At 36.7% G+C, this 21799-nt stretch overlaps 1 protein-coding gene across 5 annotated transcripts; it reads right to left on the bottom strand.

Moving 5' to 3' along the window:
- Positions 1-5791: 5791 nt before the first annotated feature.
- Positions 5792-19092, bottom strand: LOC149007441 (uncharacterized). Of its 5 annotated transcripts, none has more exons than XM_089164938.1 (10): positions 17977-19092; positions 16185-17286; positions 15805-16092; positions 12562-15679; positions 11092-12082; positions 10867-10975; positions 7114-7210; positions 6776-7017; positions 6247-6681; positions 5792-6087 (listed from the first exon to the last, which is right to left on the bottom strand). In XM_089164938.1, exons 1-5 carry the CDS (start codon positions 18501-18503, stop codon positions 12075-12077), a joined length of 5043 nt encoding a protein of 1680 aa, XP_089021064.1. In that variant the 5' UTR covers positions 18504-19092; the 3' UTR covers positions 5792-6087; positions 6247-6681; positions 6776-7017; positions 7114-7210; positions 10867-10975; positions 11092-12074. The 5 variants fall into 5 exon arrangements, with proteins under 5 accessions (XP_089021064.1, XP_089021065.1, XP_089021063.1 ...); XM_089164939.1 differs by having other exon boundaries at positions 10867-11168; positions 11315-12082; XM_089164937.1 differs by having other exon boundaries at positions 10867-11459; positions 11934-12082.
- Positions 19093-21799: the final 2707 nt, after the last annotated feature.

The raw sequence follows: 21799 nt of genomic DNA, 5'->3' as shown, positions 1-21799 counted from the left end.
GCGACCCTAACCCCAACGTGGCTCGAATACCAATGTTAAACTAAATCATGAAAGGAAGAGTTCTAGTCTTTACCTTAGTGATTTTCTGCAATGAATCTAGACACTAGAGGTGCCTCTTTGCGTTCCACTTCCCTTCTTTCAGCTTGTGAACTCTATAGGTTTTTTCAATGCTTCCAAATCGGTGAACCATAATGATGGAGGTTCAGGATTAGCTTGGAGAATTCGTAGAGCATAGGAGAGTATTCTAAATCATGTGTTTTTTTGTTTGTTTTCCATCCCTCTATTTATCTTGTTTTCCCTCAACCCTAATTCCTTAATTAAGGTTTTCCTTAGATTCATCTTAGGGAGGGAATATTAGAGTCCTGTTTAGACTCAATTAAATAGAGGAGTAGTCATCTTAGACTACATAACCATCTTGCCGCCACCTATGGCGCAAATTGTAGTGGGACCACCCACTATTATTAACACATCTAACAGCCATTAAAAGGGCAAAACCTAGTAGCAAAGGCTTCCACACAGGTAGAGTCCCACCCCCCGGGGGGCGCAATTTGTTAATTTGGTTGTCTCATAATCGAGTGAATAGAATATGTATTTTCAAAACGCAGACCACAAACTCTTGGCTCCCAATACAATCCAAGGATCTTCCAGAAACCAAGATATGGCTGAGATGGATTGAGATCATGTCGAAACCAGGGATTTCTGGGGGTAAAACTCAAAATTTGAAGGGCTGTTCAAAACCACAAAAACTGGTCAAAACAATCGAAACTTGTTGAAGGTGGTCAAAACTAGTCGAAACTATTGAAATTGGTTAAAATTGGTCATAGCTAGGTATTATTGGCTGAAACTACCAAAGTCCAAAAATTTTAGTCTAAACTATGGAAATTTTTAAAATATTGTTGAAATTTGTCCAAACCAAAGACTCTTAAAACTAAACCATGGTTTTGTCTCTGCTACTTAGAAAACAATGAGTCAACCAAAATTCCTGCTCATCTTGGTTGAAATTTGAAGTTTGAACTATACAAACATGAACTTATCTAGCAGGTCCAAGTTGTCTCATACTAGGCTATTGCGTACAACTGGAACAACAAAAGGTTTGTTATGTCAAAGAATGAAATGCATTCAACATATCAAAAACATGATAGACAAGGCCTTCCTTGTTGAGGTCTGTAATACCATTCAGATCCCATGATGTAACAAGGATAAACTGTTGGGTTTGGGTGTATTGTATTCTATGGGTCCATGTAATTCTAGTTTGGATTGTATTTCTAATTGAAATAGGGTTTGGGTCAATTATTAATACTGGGGTAGAATTGTAATTACATTGGGATTAGGGTTTTTAGGTCTCCCTATAAATAGTCTTTGTGGGATAACCTATAGGCATCAATCTCTGTAGGAGATTGAGAGAATCAATCCCTGTAGGGGATTGGGAAACCCATCCTGAGGATAAGGATGAGGGCAACCAAAGGGTAGCACTTTGTGGGTGTGAGAGTGGTGTGTGGTTTCCTAAAAATAGTGGAACTTCTTTTCTCTCAGGTGGATGTAGGCAAGGTTTTGCCGAACCACGTTAAATCCCTCTTGTGTGTTTTGCTTGTGTTCTTCTCTATTCATAGTTGTGCATCCATTATCCCTAACATAAACTTGACCATACAGACTAATATTAGTATTGATAGAGACTGCTTTTTAAAAGTTGGGTGAAGGGCGAAGAGTAGAGACATATTCCTTTCACTAGTCTTACCCGTAGCATCAAAAACCCTCGATTTTCGGCTCTCTCTCATCTCGCTCTGCAAGTTTGGAAACGAAACCCTAGCGCCATTTTTGGAGGCTCTCTCTCCGCCTCTCTCCGTCTTACTCAAGGCTCTTCGCCTCTCTCTTTCTCTTTCTGCCTCTCTTCGCTGGAGGTTTTTTTGCCTCTCGCCACATCTCTCCATCCATAACCGCCTCTCTCCACCTCTGTCTCTTCCTCCTCTCCTCCACTTGCCGCTTCCTCTGCACTTTCCTCATCTCTTTTCTCTTTTCCTTCTCTTTTCTCTGTTTATTTTTTCTCTCTATTTCATAGCTTGAAGCTTCTGGTTTTGGAAAGAAAAAAAAAAGATGTTGGTTGATGCGAGCTTTGGTTGTCCTTTTCCGTGGTTCGGGTGTTTTTAGGCTAGATTTTGTTCGTCTACTACTGCTGGTGGTATCCGTGTTTGCGGCTTCGACAATGGCAGTTCTGAATCGAAATCCAGTACTCTTTGCTACAACAACCGAGTTTACACCTCTGTGGCATTTTTTGTCTCCGCCCTTGAGGCGTGTTCTGTGTTCACCCTTTAGAGGTTTTGTATCTCCGCCCTTGTGGCGTGTCTATGTCTGTATTGGTGTCCGCCTTTGTGGTATGTCTCTGCAGGCGTTGGTGGTGGATAGGTTTACCTTATCCATTGTGTTTTACTAGCTCTGTAGTTGCTACAATCAGTAGGATTTTTATTTGCGGCAGCAGCTGCTGCCTGCTGCCGCTGGCCAGGATAATGTCACGTGTAAAAATGCATATCTAATGGTTATAAATCAAAACTAAGGGTATGGGTATAAATACACAATATTTAAATTACACTTAACATCTTTTAATTTTTTAAATTTACATTTTTAAACCCACAATTCCATTCGTTGAAGGGAACGATGGCTGAGTTACGGAGAGGCATCTAGGGTTTGTCCCTGATTTTTCGAATGCCATTCTCTTGGTCAATGAAACTCACCAAGATCACATCCACAGCTTCCACTACTCTCTCCTGCATTGATGGCCTGCAAGAATCAAAGTAGCCTAGACGCAGCAAGAGGGATTGAGTATTTCCATTCTTATGTTGTTCTAGAGATAATCCATCGCGATATCAAACCCTCAAAACATCTTGCTTGATTCAACATGTTGCACCCACACTGCTCATTGTAGTAGCTGTGTTTTTCACTTTCAGTATTTGACTCTCCAGTGGATTGCAGTGTTGAAATTATTGTAGGCAACTGGCTCCAAAATGCAGGATTTTGTTGTTATTTTTTGCAAAACCTCACCGAGCAAGAAGAAAAGGGGAAAAGGAAAATAGAAGAACACAAGTGAATCTTTCCATATAACTGAAGTGACTTGATCAGTAAGCTAGCCATCATCTAAACAACCAAGCCGCAAAAATGGGTTCCTTGTTATCTGTAATCCTCTTCTTCTTCTTGGTTCTCATGTTTTTAGTTTCTTCAGCTACCTTAGGTTCAACTTATGAGAAATTCCTAAAATGTGTTACAGATTATTTTTCTGAATCGATTTATGAAATTGTCTATTCCCCTCAAAACTCACCCTTCTCTTTTTTTCTATCTTGAACTCCAATATACAGAACCTTAGATTCCTTTTGTATAAGAACCCAAAACCTCTCTTTATTCTCACATCTACTCATGAATCACAAATCCACGCAGCTGTTATTTGTTCTAAACAATATAATCTACAGATCAAAGTCAGGAGTGGTGGCCATGACTACGAAGGCTTAAGAATCGAATCGTGGATTTAAAAGTGAAAATTTGAAAAATAAAAGGTCTTAAGTGTAATTTAAATATTTTGTATTCACAATGATATCCACTTGTTTGATTTTAACCATTAGATATATATTTTTACACGTGGCAGTATCCTGGCAGCGGCAGCAGGCGTTGGTGGTGGATAGGTTTACCTTATTCATTGTGTTTTACTAGCTCTGTAGTTGCCACAATCAGTATTCTAAGGTTTATTGGGCTCAACCCATTCCTTAGTTTTTGTTTTTCTTCTTATGTTTAGTGTCTGTGTCTGTATTTTTTTTTCAAGGTTATGAATGAAATGTTGAACTTTTGGCCACAAAAAAAAAAAAAAAAAAGAGACTGGTATCATACAGATTACTAAAACAGATTCTATATGGGATGGGTTTTTTTTTTTTTTTTGTCATTTTGGTTTCATAAGTTTAGGCTTTCTGCCGTCAATATGATAAATTATAGTTGCATTATGGTGTTGTTTTGTATATATTATATGCATTTTTGTTTTATTATTATGTTGTCTGATTATTTATTTATATTTGTTGTTAGATGTAATTAATTAATTTAAAGGGAATTGCTCACCGTGTGGAGAGAAACGGTGGTATTTCTTTGCTGCCAGATATTTGTTTTTCTCGTCCATCGGTTGCTTGAAGAGCTCTGGAACCTCCAACTTTGTCTTGTCCGCTAGTGAAGGTCTAATTCCATGGTTTATCAGCTGCAGAACATTCCCCCCCACAAAAAATAAAAAATAAAAAATAAAAAAGAAGAAGAATGAAAAAGTGAAAAACACTTCATATCGGTGCTTCTCAAAAGTGTTATGTTTAGTATTCCTAATAGCCTATTGATTGCATCAAAATAGCATCAAAATAAATCAAGGAAAGGCTATGAGAACAGAAAAATAGCATCAAATTAGGACATTTTTCAATTGCAGACTGAAGGGTCTATTGTCCTCCTCACTAAAGAGGTGGAGATTACATTGGGTCTTTCTCATCCGTTGCTACCTGTAAATAGGGTATGGAATAGGGGTTGAAGGACATGAGAATCACTCAAGTTTTGAGCCATTGAGTGTACAATCCAAGCTCTAAGAGATGTCGGTTGCAAATCTCAAAGCATTGTGAGTGTCCAAAAGTGAGGAGCAATGAGGATATATTCTTCTAGAGTTAAGAGTGTGAAGTGAGAGAGGGTGTATTATGATATTTGGTTTTGGATATGGGGTTGGGTTTGATTCTAAATTCAAGCACCGTATAGTTATGTCTATCCATTCTCATAGTAAAAAAGTTTTATTACACCTATGGATTTAGGCATAGTATAACCGCACAAAGAATCATGTTCGTGACTTTGTGGTTATTATGTTTGCATAATGTCACATCTTACATACCTGAATCCCACATCAGGACCATTCACAAATATGGCTTTTGTATTGTTATGTTTTTCGTCAATCTTTTATAGGAGTTTTAAGGTAGATCAAATATCGGCACTTTGCCCAAAAGGTTTATATAGAGTCAAGTTGATGTGATCACTCGTAAAAGATGTCAAGAGAAGCAACTAGATAATATAGAAATCCAAGATGGACTTTTGCTATTTTGCAAAGACTTGGGTGTTGTCACAAGATGTTTAATGTCAAAGTTGGAAAAATGACTAGCAAATTGGAAGGTCTTAAACCGGAAGGCAATCTGCTCTATTTGCCAATGGTTAGGTGATTTTACCTACCATTTTGTTTCCAAACAAAACTTGACACATTCACCATGGGAAAAGCTTAAAGGCTTAAGGCTTATAGGTGAGAAAATTTGCCTACGACAAGGCATTTCTCATTTAAAAACTAGTAAATCCCAAATGCACTGAAGGTAGCTTTGAGGCAAAACACCTAAATGAGGTACAAATTATAGTTAATCAAACTTTTTTCTATGAAAATGACACATAATGATGCATTGCAGGCTTTATCATGCACAAAACAAACCTGAATAATAGAGTTCTAGAGAATTTTCAGTCACTCATTTTGTAAAACTGGAGGGGAATAGGTAGAGAGGCGCATATTGGGTATAACCGTGACTCTCTATGTATATGTAAATCTATGCGTAGATACATCTCTACATGGCCAAATTGCACTATTAGATTGTTCGGCCACATGATCTTGATTGTCCGGATTGAAAGACCATATGGATCGTTATCAATCCTCGTAATGACTAGGTTATCAAAGTTAAACTCGAATTTTAACTCGGTTTTTTATGTGTGACTAAATAAACACACATTCCTAAAACAAAATAAAGGAAAAATCACTTAATTATTTATTTCCATGAAACGAAACAATTATGTTAAATTGTATTACAACACCTCACAAAGGAACATGTAGACATATAACTGCTGTGAACTAGTAAGCATGTCAAGCCACCAGGTCATGTCTTCTCAACACAAGCCCTCTGCCTCCATTACGAAACTCAAAAAATGTGTCATTCAAGATTGCTGCCAAAGTACGTCGAAGCTAGTCAATCTTCGAACTGAGTACAAGAATTTGAGGCACACAAAATCAATGATTCAAAATTAATGTTCTGCATTTCCCAGTGACCATGCCACGCAAAACAACTGTTACAGTAAACGTCAATCTGTTAACACGACAAACTTTAATAAGTAGAGGCAATACGAAAATCATTGTCTGAAAATCAAGTGCCATGGAACCACAGCTTATCTCTATTAAATTTAAGGAGTTTTAGAGAAAAGAATTGAAATACCACAACTTAATACCTGAAAGGAAAGAAGACGAGGATGGAAGCATACATCAAGACAGGTGATATACCTAAGCCGCTATGCTGTGGATGATGCAATACGGATGACCACAGGTGTAAGACTGATGACATCCACCAACATAAAGTTGCTTGGGATCAAAACCATCGTCCATTGAGAAATAGGTTTTTCCCAAAAATTGGCACTATTGAAGGATCAGACCAATGTTTTTCTCAATCTCCAAAGTCTTCTCATGAGCTCTTAAATTATTCCCTCCCCACTTTGTTCATATATTGATCCATTATACAATCATGGTTTTCCCAATAGTCAAAACAGCCTCATAAGAAGACCCAAAAAGATCCATTTCCAACACTTCGGCTGTGGCTCTGAAAGTCTTGCACCCCAAACCTCCCACGACCTTACCTCACATTAGACTTCCCAAGCTAGATCACATGCCTACAGATTATAAGACAAACTAATAACTCATCATCAAATCATGAATCACATGTATTGGGATTCAATGTGTTCTTTGCAACGATCTTAGGTGTACCTTAGGAAATGAGTCTCATTGATTTTGATGCCCTGAAAATATGTTATTTGAAGAATGAAAGAAGCTATAGTAGCCACTTCAGTTCATCAAAATCATATCCAGAGATGTATAATATATTTGCCCCATGCCGAAAGGAGAAGCTGGACATGGCCTCAAGTGAGCAACTTTGCAGATACATGAAGATCTTACGTCATATAGGTAGTGAGCTTGCTCTCTAGAATTTAGCAACCAAACACAATGTCCTGTTCATGAAAAAAAAGACCCAGCAAATGGAAATCAAATTCAACAATATTTTTGGATAGCCATCAAGATACAATGTAGAAGAAAAGATTGGTTACTCGATCCTGCTCCATCGTTTGTTTAGACCACACACCAAAGAAAAGCCTCCCTATTCCTGTCTGCTGCTATACACGAGCTCCCAGTCCTATCAGCACCCTAAAAACCAACAAATGGAACAAATACAAGTCAAAAGTAAGTCATTCAAATAATAAGAGCATGGCTTTGAACGCTAGTGTTACCTCAAGTAGCTACTTGGGATCACAAAAACTGGGTAAAGAAAAACAAATACTTAATTCATTATGCCATCCAGCAGACCAACTATGTACATCACACTAAGAAAATTGTGCAGGGATGCTCTAATCCATATATAGACACGCATGTAATTACAGGTGACACACTTGGGCAGTTGAGAACCTGGCCATGGATTCAAAAATTGTTGCTAGGATCAAGCAAGTCCCACTAAAGATAACTGCGAAAATGGAAGTCCGCAAATACTGAGCTTTGTATCCATGAGTTGTCTTCTCTTCTATTTAATGTCAGCATTAAATTACAAATAATATGTTTTTGTTCACGTTGAAAATATGATCAAGAACACTAAATCCAGCCAAAGAACCAAGGGGACAATGCGTTTCATTAGATAATGGACTTTTATTGGTGGTGAAATGATACCATCATAAAAAGAGATTTCTTGAAAGACAAACATTTGTGATCTGTATTCCAGCTTGATGTCCCAGCACAAGTTGCGTCCACAAATCTAGTTTGGACTACATTAAACAGATTTCTTCATTTTGTTCTTCAATAACCTTCAAAGCTCTTACCTAACTCTCCAGTTCGACATTCTTCAACATAAAGGCAACACCTTTTCTACTTGGATGTCGTTTTAGATTCTTCAAACATACTCTGATTCTTGCATACCCAGCATGATTATCATCTCACATTACCTGGGTGAAGATCTCCACATGCACCACCTTATCTGTTTGTGTTTCCTCGCATTTCTTATTGAGGTTTAACCTCTGTTTGTAAGTCATATTAAAACTAGCGAGTGTCGGAAAGATCAAAGATTGCTGAAAATTTAAATTCTATAATCTGAGATATGAGATATGAAAACTAAGAGAAATTATGTTTTGGATATTTGCCATGTGTTTCTTAACTTAATTCTAAATTTATTGTACTAATTCAACAACCAAAGATTTAAAAAGAGGGGGCAAAAAATTGTGACTTCAATTCTGATGTTGATTTCTTGGATCATAAACAAGAAGGGAAGATCTAAGCAAAAGCTAATCATTCTTCACACTACCACTACGATGCTCAAGCCACCTTAACAGAGGATGATATGCTAGACAGAGTCCTTGATTTCATATTGACTATTTAGTTTGCTTGTCTCTGCCTGTTTTTGTTTCTGCTTATGACAATGTTAAAGGTGGTCATGTAATCCGATTTTTGGGTTGTTTCAGTCTCCCTTGGATTATATCATATTCTTCTTTTGTAATAAAATTCATTGCTGATATCTAGCAAAACAAACAGTGTATTCTTAGTTCAGCAAGAGCCAGATGCACGGAAGACCAAAGTTCCTCTTGGTTTCAGTCTTTCATCAGGAAGAGGTATCCACCCAGAGATTCTTAAATTACATATCTATTTGGTTGATACTGATTCAAGTGAAGGGAGTTAAAAAAGACAAAAAGTGAAATAAAATCCCTCTTTTCCTTACGTAATTAATTCAAACTAAATCTCCCCTATTGAAAGGTTCCGCTACTTTGTCATTCGACTTTATTTTATGAATGAAGATTTGCTATTGCATAACTTCTATCCGGATTGAGCTACATCCTTCTTATAGAGGCAGAAAAGCAAATATGTTTACAAATCTATCAGAACCATTATCATACGAATTAGCGGCTGAACTTGAATACTAATTGAAATTTAAGAGAGACTACTAGGAAAATTGATGAATGAAACCATTAAAACTTGAGACCTAAAGAACTAGGAAGATATTTGTCAATAAATTGTGATCAACAAGGTATATTAGGATTAGGTAAGTACACTATTTGCAAGATACCTTGCCCATTTGTCCTGGAGGACTAATGGACAACTAACAGCAGTAGACTCGACACACCGTCTACGGTGGTGGTACTTCTGTCGTGACTTTTTAAATTTCAAAGGATTGGTGGGCAGCTTTTAGCATAGTAGGAAGCTTGAGGAGTGATGCTTTGTTCATGGTAGCGAATCTCTGGCAATATTCTCACTACGTTGATTTGCATTCTCCTCTTCATCTTATTCTGCATTTCATTGCAGAGTAACTGCCCTGTAGAGCAGCAGTCCTTAAAGCTCTATGAATGGATTGAAACTGTAACCCAGGAAATGGAAGGGGATAGTGTATGGGAAGAAAGATTAGGGGAAATGCCTTCCATTCGTTTACGGTTTTTTCTTCTACTTTTCAGGATAATGTTTCCATGATAATGCAACAAAAACCATGTACTGAGAAGCAGAGTAAAGAGCATCTCACCCACTCGACTAACTAAAGATAGACAAAGATATCCTTGATTTTTAAGTTCTGATACACTCTGCCTGTGAGGTGTTGAGCTTGATTGCAGAGAAAAACACAGGTAGGGTTTCCACTTAGGCCTGGAGTTTTTCTTGGAAGAGGAGAAGATATATTTTTCTCCATGGCTTGCACTTAAGGGATGTGGAGACGAAACCTGGAAGTGAATTTATATAGACACACAAAGGCCGAACAGAAAAATTTAGTTGTTGCACAAAACACTGCTATCTATTCAAAAGAAAATCTAATAACACCTCACTTGACCTATTAAGCTGGAAAAAAGCATTGAATAACTGTAGTATGACTGACCAAGACTCTCATTTATGCCATAGATGTAAAGAAATGAAATCCATGTCTCACCTACTCCAAGTTGGTCCCCGCAATTCCTTCTAGCTACAGCATGAGATTGTCTTGAGCATTAGGTACAGATGACATCTCTTATTTGATTTGAACAACATCCCCCCCCCCCTTTTTTTCCTTTCATAAAGCATATAAAAAATCCAGTCATATATTGGAACTTTAAAAAAATGTGTAGAAAGACTAATGATTCAAATTTAGGTTGTCTAAACTAGTTATCAGACTGGCTTCAGTATAATTTGATTGGACCCCTTGACAGAAAATTCGTAAAATAAGATGTAAAAACCATGTGTAACAGTGATACCATTAGTTATTCAGGTAAACCTGACTTGCAAACAAAGAGGAAAAGCAAAATGTTCGACCAACCAAGGGAAATTGGAAAATCAGAACTCTTTTTAACTACTCTGAAGTCTGAACAGAAAATAAGAACTAATGGTTATGATATTCAAATCTAATGCTACCATGTACTGGTTTTCTACAGTTATTCTTCATGACCTGTTCACCTCTTGCAAGTAATTCTTGTAGTAACTCTGGTCATGAGAAACGGTTGAGTTTCCTGAGCAACATTCAAATGCAACAATTCACAAAAGTATCATTGAAATTTTGGTGTTTTATCATGATCCCTACAAATCAAATAAACCTGTTATGATTTTTACTCCACAGGTCCCAAATTGCAGCCGATGCTGCATTGCATTTACAATTCTGGGTTACAACTCCAAAAAGTAATATCTTTGTCTCTATTGTGGAAACGGAATGATATTAGTATTACTTTGAAATATGATGATGCTTGAACCCTGAGACTGGGAACTGGAAAAAAAAAGGGGGGGGGGAGAGAGAGAGAGAGAGAGAGAGAGAGAACTGTGGAATTCATGGATCAACTTGGAGCATCAAAGGTTAAAGTATTAGTTAGAAATCATACCATTCTCTCCCCTGACGAATTTCTTACAGAAACCATCATTCTTAATATGTGTGTGTACAATCAAAAGCTCAAACTGAGAGGGAGGCACTGCATCTGGGTTCTCCATATGCTAATAAAAAAGTTTTCATATATTCAAATTTGAAGTTGGCCAATTGAGAGGTCACAATATAAACAAAAAAGGTTTATATCTAGATTATTATATGCTTCCACCCTCCTCCATATTACCTTTCTCTCTTTTATGTACAAAGCTTCTCTTCCCTGTTCTGTGGCCCATTTTCTGATTTGACCTATTCTTCTTGTTTCTATTGAATATCACCTCAAATATATGAAATAGAAGGATATAAGTCCAATCAGATAATGTGAAACAAGGTCCTGCAATTTTCTCATACTAAGTTAACCCTATCAAAAGTAATAAAACTATGGCCTTAGGCCCTTAGCATGTACTCACAAGAACTTGCTTAATCAAGATGAAAATGAAGCATAACACAAAACCTCATTGTGCTATTGCTAAAAATATGGTAGCTTTGTGGTAGCTCTAACAGTGCTATATATCTCTGAGTTGTGTCGAGAACTTGATTTGGAAGCAAAGACAGCTGCAACAGAAGTAAGGAACATGAAGCGGATGATATACATAAAAAGAACTCCAGAATATATAACTCAATCCACAAAATAGCTTATATGCATCTTTTTAACAAAGTAGGATATGAAACATACTGTTAAACAGAAATAGCCTATCTATTATTTTTTCACTAATAAATCTAATTATGTTGGGTAAGAAAGAAACCATATCTTGATTCTGAAGCATTCAAGAATAATTATGCATGAGCCAACAAATAAATCAAGCATTCATGCGCATGCATGTTGCCAAACAAAGTGCTCTAGTTGATAAAAACATGACTATACTTGTTCAGAAGTTCATTGAAGACCAAAATTTCCCAAAATTAGCCAAAAGTAATAAACCTGAATGCACATCATTGTGGATCTGGTATCAATAACCATTCATTTAAATAATAGGAGGTGAAACATTTACTATTGCATATTACTTTTGATTAACTTGCAAGCTATACCTTGGAGTAATCTTGCATGGAGGTGTCTTCTAGAAATGGGCATTTGCCAGTCGACCAACAAGCAAAAGGGAGGTGATCTAATGACCCTACAACTTTGCACTGACCACTTTCTCCTTGGTGCTTTTTCCAAATCAAAACAATTCAATGATCTGGAATAACGAAGATCAAATAATATCAGATTTTCTTTTTTCAGGAAATAAGGATTTATTAATGCTAAGAAATAGGAGAGAGAGTGAAAAAAAAATCTCCGACATTTTATAATCTAATGGAGCCTTAATAACAGAAAACAGCAAAGGCTCCCAAAAAGGAAAAGCCATGTCATGCGAAAAATGAAGGGCTATTGAATTTGAAAAATAAATTAAAAAAGTCCATGAATTATACACAAAAATGGATCCTTGATTATGGACCATAACCAAGATTAACTGGTACAAATTGTGTTTTATTTTTTCAGTAAATATGAATTTAAATGCCGAGGATCTACCTCTTCATAAAATTTTGACACAACAAGAAGAGGACATCTAGGAAAACCAGACCCAATTTTAAATTTAACACCCCCCCCCCCCCCAAAAAAAAAAAAAAAAAAAAAAAAGAAACGAAACAAACAAATCAGATGAAGAGGGAAGCATACCTTGAAAATGTTTGTCATGGACAAAGAAATGCCACCATTTTGGCAGGTCCGATGAAGCTAGTTGTAATTTTGTGCAACCACCATCAGCCAAGAGTTGTACTAGACCAGCATCGGTTAGTTCCCAGTAGGACACACCATTTAGCTTACTCAAGTCGGACTTTGTAAGATTCGGTACTTTTTCCAAGGATATGCACCCCCTAACATCCAAGGACTTCAAAGATTTCAATGCATTGTTTCCAGCTCGAATCTCATTTAGCTTTTTGCAGTCCTTAGCATCTAGGGTTTCCAAGCTTTTCAAGTCTGACAGGTCAGGTAATCTTTCCAAAGACTCGCACCCACTTATATCCAAACACTCTAAGCCTTTAAATGTGTCAACACCCTGAATCTCGCTTAGAATCTTAAAGCCTTTAATCCTTATTCCAGATAGGCTTTTGCAGTTTGACAGGTCTGGCAATCTTTCCAAGGACTCCAACCCAATAATATTGAAATACCTTAAGAACTCCAGTCTGTCAACACCATGAACCTCGGTTAGATTCATCAACCCTTCGATCTTCAGATTCCTCAGGTTTTTTGGCAGTTCAGGCAATCTTTCCAAGGATTCACAGCCACTAACATTCAATTCGTTTAGGATTTCCAACATGCTAACACCAGGAATCTGGGTCAGATTCTCGCAGCCTTCAATCAATAGATACTTCAAGTTTCTCAAGTTTGAGAGATCAGGCAATCTTTCCAAGGATGCGCACCCACTAATTTTCAATCTCTCTAGGATTTGCAATAAGCTAACTCCAGGAATCTGGGTCAGATTCTTACATCCTTGAATCTTGAGTACTTTCAAATTTCTCAAGTCTGACAGATCAGACAACCTTTCCAAGGATTCGCAGCCACTAATATTCAATTCCACTAAAATTTCCCCCGTGCCAACACCAGGAATCTGGATCAAATTTTTACAGCCCTGAATTGTGAGAATTCTCAAGTTTCTCAAGTTTGACAGATCAAGCAATCTTTCCGAGGATTCGCAACCACAAATATTCAATTCCTCTAGGATTAGCAACCTATCAATCCCATGAATCTCCATTAGATTCTTGCAGCGCATAATGTGTAGATGAGTCAAGTTGTTTAAATTTGACAGATCTGGTAAACTCTGAATCGCCACGCAATCTGTTATTCCCAATGTTTGCAAGGAAACCAATCTGTCAAGGCCTGGAATCTGGATTAAGCTTTCCCAGTAATTCACACTTTCTGATTTTGACAAACGATTTCCGATATATAGTTCCCTCAATTGAATACAATTTGAAAGATCAGGCAATATTTTGATCGAGTAGCAACAGTCACTGATTCGTAAACAGCTCAGCTTGCTCAGGGTTGAGATATCTGGTAATGTTTCAAATGATCTAGCGCCCTCAATACCTAACTTATTTAAGGATTTGCATTCCTCAAAACCCTTAATCTCCGATAGCTCCGGACAGTCTCGGATTTCTAGTTCCAACAGCTTCTTCGAATCTTGCAGATTTAGTATTTTTCTCAGTGACTGGAAATGCCATATCTGCAACTTCTCCAGAGAGTCCCAACCCTTGCCTTCAACAATAGATATGGACTGATTCCCAACCAACAAAATACTTGTGAGATTTTTTGAGCCCTCCAGTCTTGGTAAATTTTTCAATGCATTGCAAGATTGAATGTTCAACTCCTCTAGGGAGTCCAATCTCTCGTCAACCCCTTCAATTTCAATTTCTTCAAGGCTTCGGCAACCCATAAGACGTAATTCTCTTAAGTTTCTCAAGCATGTAGTACTTGATAGTTTTGCCAATGAACCACAGTTCCAAATACAAAAGGTAACCAGACTCAAGGGAAGAGCTGAGATGTAACGAAGTGAAGGGCAAAACCAAATACGAAGTTTGGTCAAACCTGAATAGCTGCTGCCAAAACCCAGGTTGATCAAATGTCGGCATGATTCTAAAGAGAGACTGCTAAGAGAAGTCAATTGAAGATCCACTATGTTGGAGCAATTAGATAAACCAAATTTTCTTATAGAATTCAACTGAGAAATTTCACCTGCAAGATCCATTACAGTCTCATCAGAACCTAATGTAAGTTCTGTCAACGATATCATGTGCTCCCATTTTTCCGGTAACTTCTTTAGATTGTAACATCCTTTTAAAAGGAGTTTCTGAAGAGAAGTCAATTTACAAATTTCACTTGGGAGATCTACTAGACTAGTACAGCATTCTAAATCAATTTCTGTCAAGGATACCATGTGGTCCAATTTCTCTGGTAACTTCTTTAGTTTTTCACACCGCGCTAAAATGAGTTTTTGGAGCGAAGACAACTGACAAATTTCAGTTGGGAGATCTACTAGACTCTTGCACCATTCTAAATCAAGTTCCATCAATGATATCATTTGGCCAAATTTCTCAGGCAACTTCTTTAGTTCTTTACACCAACTTAAATTGAGTTTTTGAAGCAAAGTCAACTGACAAATTCCAGTTGGGAGATCCACTAGACTTTGGCACGATCCTAAATCAAGTTCCATTAAGGATATCATTTGGCCAAAATTCTCTGGCAACTTCTTTAGACTTTTGCATCCATTTAATTTGAGTTTTTGGAGAGAAGTCAACTGACAAATTCCAGTTGGGAGATCCACTAGACTCTCGCAGAATCCTAAATCAAGTTCCATCAAGGATATCATTTGGCCAAATTTCTCTGGCAACTTCTTTAAACTTTCACATCCTTGTAAGTTGAATTTTTGGAGAGAAGTCAACTGATAAATTTCAGTTGGGAGATCTGTTAGACTTTTGCACCTTCCTAACTCAAGTTCCGTCAAGGATATCATTTGGCCAAATTTCTCCGGTAACTTCTTTAAACTTTCGCATCGATATAAATTGAGTTTTTGGAGAGAACTCAACTTACCAATGTCACTCGGAAGTTCCTCCACCCTCTTGCAACCATCCATGTTTAACATAACTAAGTTTGTGAGACAGAAAATGGATGGATCAATCTCTCGCAAATATTTGCAGTCATTAAGAAGCAAAACCGCCAAGAGTCGATTTGCTGAAACATCAGGAACACGAGATAGTTGCCAACAAGATGTCAGATCTAGAACCCTTAGATCTTTTGCCATCTACAAAGCAAGAAAAGACATATTGTAACTTACCTATCTAATTTAAGAAGCATCACATCAAAAGATTTAAGCTTTTGAAGTTAACAAATTAACAAATCAAATAAATGAGAGAAGTTCGACTAGACCTTGATGTATTTCCAACCCATCCAATTATGTGTGATCTTACTGTGTGATAGATCAAGAACTACTAGTTTCCATGGATGGAAATTGAGTTTGCCACATTGGTCAGAACATCCTTTCCAACTAAGCCATCTTAGTTCTGAAAAAGAATGAATGAAGTCCCAAGAAAATTGTGCATAATCAATCCGGAGTAGTCTTAGTCTTGTCATTGCAGTAAAACCTTCACTCATCAAACCTTCACCCGTTAATATACTTCTAAAATCAATACTAAGTCCTTTAACACTACTTGATCCCTGGAGGAAAAAAAATGAAGGAAAATTAAATAAAGATAACCTCAATTAAGTTCCCATAAATAAAAAATAACATATGTATCTTCAATACATACCGCTTGTGTCATGAGTATTTCCAGCACATCCTCTTGAGACCATATTCTAGTACGCTTCCCAGGTTCATCATTGTTCTCTTGCCGAACAATTTCCCTTCCAAGATCCCGAAGCAGGTCATGCATCCCTAACACACCTTTTCCATTAATCGTTACCATAGACCTTACACAAAGAGCATCAAGCCCTGATTCAGGAAAAAGACCACAACCATCCCATATGTAACACACAATATCTCTATGCATTCCAATGAAAAAACAAGCAATATCGAGAAACATCTGCTTTTCTGCATCTTTTAATGCATGGTAACTTATTTTCAACCTTTTTATGACGTCATCATGGGGAACGTTTTGCAACTCCCTTAACATGTCTTTCCATACTGGTTTTTTCTTCAAGTATAAAGATGAACCTGTAACTTGAAGAGCCAATGGAAGTCCTCCAGTAGTTTTTACTATAGCTTTTGAGAGGTCCAAGTAATCATCTAGAGGTTGATCCCTCTTAAATGCATGATGGCTAAAAAGCTGAAGAGAAGCATTTGAATCCATCACAGAGGGTTTATAAACCTCATCTGGGTCTTGAACATCCAAAATATGCTTATCTCTGCTTGTGATAATGATTTTACTTCCAATACCAAACCATCTACGGTCCCCAACCAAAGACTTTACTTGAATATCTTGATCTACATCATCAAGAACGATAAGAACCTTCTTTCTTGGTAATCTTTCAGAGATGACCCCAGTTCCACCATCCACGCTAGTAATATTTTCATTTTCTTGTTTCAGAATATCAAAGATAAGCTTTTTTTGCAAACAAACAAGACCATCCGGTTGTTGAGCAGTTTCTCGAACATCTGAAATAAAGCTGCACCCTTCAAAGTGATTGAAAACTTGGCTATAGACAGCTTTAGCGATCGTTGTCTTTCCAATACCACCAAGTCCATGGATCCCCACAATTTTTCGGTCACTAGATTCAATATCTAATAGCATCAACATTTCTCGTATGTGAGATTCGATTCCCACAAGGGTGTTAGTTTCAGTACTAAAGGGTCTCTTGCTCAATGTCTTACGAACTTCCCTGAGAACTTCCTTTATCAAGTCTCCTTCATACCTGTTAAATTTAAACAAAGAAGAATTATTGAGTGACCAATACTTTATATATGTAAGTGAGTATAACCAAAAAAAGTTCAACTTTGAAGTAAATACAACTGCAAATTCAATCAAGTGAAGTAGATTACAAAAGTATCACAGGCTTTGAATGAAAGTTCTTTTACCACAAAAAATAAAATAAAAAAATAGTCATCAATGTCATGAAATGTATGCACAATTTTTTTTAATTTATTCTCCACAAAGTTTTTTCACAATTGATCAAATAGAGGAGTAGCAAGTAATGAATAATGTCTGATATAGCCTCTTCTAGATTCAAGTATCAAATGTAATAACTAAAAATAAAAATTCAAAACACAATCTCTATTTTTTTGGTTTCTCTATCGGTCTGAACACGCTAATGCTGGACCAAAAATCAGTCTTGAGCATAGATGGCCTAAACAAAACCTCAGAATGCTGTCGGGACATTTGTGCAGTCTACTAAAACTTAAACTAAAAAGTAATCCTAAATCATCGCACGAGTTAGGGGATGAAGAAAAGGTTATGAACCAAAAGTTAAGTTTTGTTGATGGGTAATCTCATTCAATTACCCCATTTAAATGCAATACAAGAAATTATATCATTATCAACAAAATATGACACTAATAATCTTTTAATATGGGAGGAACCAATAAAACGGAACCATTGGACTTACGTGTCCTCCAACGAATGCCATCCATTGAATCCGCCAACCTCTTTCAAAGCCTTCCTCCAGTTTTCCACCGTTGTAACGTCGGAGTCCATATTGATCTGGTGTTCTTCAAAAGCCTTTGCGTATTCACCCGTCTGATTCCTCACATCCCTTGGTTCAACTTTGTAGAAAACAGGTAATACTGTTTGATTCATAGTTCTTCCACATTCAGATATTTGGGCTAGCTCTCTGAGACACCATTTACTCGACGCGTAGTTCTTCGAGAAGATGGGAATGGAGATTTTTGACCCCTGGATAGCATCGAGTAACTCCGTTTCAATTTTGTTTCCCTTGTGGAGTTCCTCCGAGTCCCTGAAGGTTTGGATTCCACCATCAATTAACGCATTATAGAGGTGATCCGCAAAACTAGTGCGAACATCTTTGCCATAAAAGCTCAAGAACACTTCATAGGATCTGGAACCAGAAGAAGAGGCTTCATTTTCAACTGCTGCGATTCTTCTTCCTTCTTCTGGGCGAATAGCTGCTGCCATACTTTCTAGCTATCAAATTGCTTAACCGCCTTTCAAACAATTGAGATAATCTTGCAACCTCTGATACTGCTATCCAGCAAAAACCACTTCTCAGCAAGTAATTTTTGGTTATATCGACGACTCTCTCTGTATTTGACATTTTCAGTAGTTGAAGGAACGATCCCACCACTTTCCCTTTTCCTCTAAAAGACATCTTATACGATAAAGTGGAAACTTACACTTTTGCTTTGGAACCACCCATATAGTTCTGAAAATGGAAAATGTCATCAAGAATGCCATGAAAAAGGTGAGCAGCAGTGCAGGACTCGATAATTGAGATTGAAATACTGGACTACAGCTCATCTTGAGTGTTAGGAAATGGGTGAGTCAAATGGTTGAATCAACCCGGCTTTGATGGGCTGAACTGGGATGAATCGGTTTGGATAAGGGGATTCCAAGCCTAGCCATTGAGAAATCTCTGTTTCTCCTTAGATTTCTGTTATTCGCCTTTAGTTTATTTCAAAATTTCAATATCATACACTAAAATCTTCCGCATGAGAGTAGGGTTTTCTCCTTTCTTGGGAACGGCACTATTCCCTAGGGTTTCGTTTCTTTTCTTCTTGTTTTTACATCTCCTTTAACTACTAGTCCTGACGAATTTGGGGGATTTTCGTGAATAGAGTCGCCCTCTGAGATATGGACTTAACTTTTTAGATTTTTAATACTATATTTGTTTTTCATGATTATATTGTCTCCATTTTATCATTTAATTATCTAGTCTATTTCTAACATAGATCATCCATTTCCTCATGGATAAATGACATATGTCCTAACATTATATCAAAAAGTTGTGATCCATCTTTAAGTCACATTAATTTTTTTTTATAAATTTAATCACAACTCTTTAATATGACTTGTAAATAGACCTCAACCCTTTGATATGATATTAAAATACATGTCATCCATTTTGAAAGAAATGGACTAGATAAAATTTTGAGATTTGACTACAGAAAATGTATCTCTCTTCTTTTGGTTGTGGAATTTTAGTTGTCAGAAATGGATCACCATTTCTTTGTAGATGTATACATGTGTTCTAACATTACATCAAAGGGTTAAGGTCAATTTAAGTCAGATCCAAAGGTTATGATTAAATTAAAAAAAAAATGACGTGACTTGTAAATGAATGTCAACCTTTGATATGTTGTAAGGAAATAAATCACATATCCACAAGAAAATGATGGTTCCTTTCATTGTCAAAAATGGAATGGATATTAGTTTGATAGTCAACACATCTCTCAATTTTTAGATGTGGCTTTAACCTGTTAGATCTAGAATATTGTTTTTCGTAGAACAAAATAAAATATTGCATCTTCTTTTTTTTTTTGGTGGGGGGAGGGGGTATGAGAATATTGCATCTTGCTAAGGGTTTCAACGGTGCGGTTTTTGGGTTGAAAAACACTTAGTCCAAACACTGCCCATGAGAAAAATAACGGTTTCGGGCTGGTGTAGTTTGGGCTAATGGCTTAGACTCGGATTGACTAACAGTTTATGATGTGTAAGAAAAAGAACAAGAAGAAACAATTGAGCATCCTACAAAAAAAGCTAAAATTCCATGCAAATCAAAATTGCTATTGGTCAATTTCCATTAAAAACTAAAAGTCATTCCATGTTGTAGAAAACCCAATCACCAATTGAAATCAAGAATCAAATAGTAAGTAGCAACATTAGAGACTACAAGCTCATTTTTCAAACTCCATTGAATGGTCCTCCATAAATAAATCCTCAAACTAAAAACCCTTTTAAATTCTATTGTGCTATGATTGATTGTCTTAAAATTGAGTTCTTGTTCTGTGAGAATGCAGATTTCTTTTTCCCTTTTATGAAATCCATTTCGGTTTTTGGGCTAATATTTAGTTTGATATGCAAAATAAATATATCTATATTGGATTTACTCAATACTCAATTTAAACAAACTTAATACATTCAGTTAAACATTTATACTTAAGGCCTTCTTGTTAGGTAATTGTATTACAAATTCTACAAAACACACTAATGAAATCCATTGCAACCGATAACTCAAAGCAAAACAAGCTTTTGAATATAAATGAAAGATGAAGATCCTTGGCCAATCTAGAGAACTTGAACTTGATGTTGCAATCGAACGAACCACCAATGAATGAGGTTGAGTCACACCCTGTGTGCTGTCTTTAAGGTATAATTGATTAACCCTACTACCAAAGGTTCTTCGCACCACCACCTCCAACTAGAAGATGAGATAGTTTTTCTAGTCCCTTCAAGGAGCCAAAAGCTACAGCACAACACTTAGACAAACTCAAAGGAAGAAACTTCTAAAACAATAAGTAACAAATAGTGCAAGTGTGAGGAGTGTCTCTATTACACATCACATGCAAAGAAGGAGTTAGGTTTATATATGCCCAAACCACACCTTACACTTCTTGAGATTCTCAAGGCAATAAATTGGGTCATTGAATCAAACTGACTCACCTCCTCACAAGGGGGAGAATCAATTCCCTACTAATGGAGAATCAATGGGCTTATCCCTTCTCCAGAACAATCAAATTAATGAAATAAGCATGGTTCATCTACATCCCAAAGAAAAGGAACTAGCTACTCATTATAACAAAGTTCATAAAAGAAGATGAAATTTAGAAACAGAGAGAGATGTGGTCTTCTTCTTGAGCAATGAGAGAGATGAGAGCCAAGTTTCGTCTTTGCCGTCTTCTCCTCTTCTCTATGGATGGCTTCCTCTTTTTGTATCCCGCACACAATGAATTGCTTCTCTTTACCCGTCAATTCGACCTTTATTCGTTCAGATTTTGGAAACAATCAAAACTAGAAAGTTGTAGATATTTTCGATATCGTTCCATAGCCTCTTGAATCATAGAATTCCAAATTCATACGAGAGAGATATACCCAAAATACTCAAGGTGGGTCTGTTTACCTGGTTTTTAGTTCTTATTACCAATTTTGTTCCTTGGACCTCCACCTGTTTCCAATTTGGCTAAGATTCATGCTCTCCTTGCATAAATTAAGTTGGATCTTAACATTCATGATTTCTTGGGTAGCAACATTGAATCCCATGATTTAATCCACCAAAATCTAATATATTTGCCAACTTTGCTCCACATTATCTTTAATAACCAAAATCACCTTATTCCTGAAAAATACAAAAAAAAAAAAAAAAAAAAAAAAAAAAACTCAATGAGCTCTCTTTTTATTAACTAAGTGTGGGAAATTCAATCAAATAAATAATGGTAAATGCATATTTATAACAACCCTACCAATGAATGGGCCCC

Source organism: Hakea prostrata, chromosome 8, assembly GCF_041222555.1.
Source record: "Hakea prostrata isolate BN-2017 chromosome 8, UWA_Hpros_2, whole genome shotgun sequence".
Classification (NCBI taxonomy): domain Eukaryota; kingdom Viridiplantae; phylum Streptophyta; class Magnoliopsida; order Proteales; family Proteaceae; genus Hakea; species Hakea prostrata.
This window is presented reverse-complemented; position numbering and strand designations above follow the sequence as displayed.

What these genes read in the sequence shown, in the direction of transcription:
- LOC149007441 (XM_089164935.1), bottom strand. Translation starts at nt 18,503, where the DNA reads ATGGCAGCAGCTATTCGCCCAGAAGAAGGAAGAAGAATCGCAGCAGTT. An exon ending in TGGCATTCGTTGGAGGACAC is followed by an intron (nt 17,287 to 17,976) that starts GTAAGTCCAATG and finishes TAAATTTAACAG; the next exon opens with GTATGAAGGAGACTTGATAA. An exon ending in TGGGTTGGAAATACATCAAG is followed by an intron (nt 15,680 to 15,804) that starts GTCTAGTCGAAC and finishes CTTGCTTTGTAG; the next exon opens with ATGGCAAAAGATCTAAGGGT.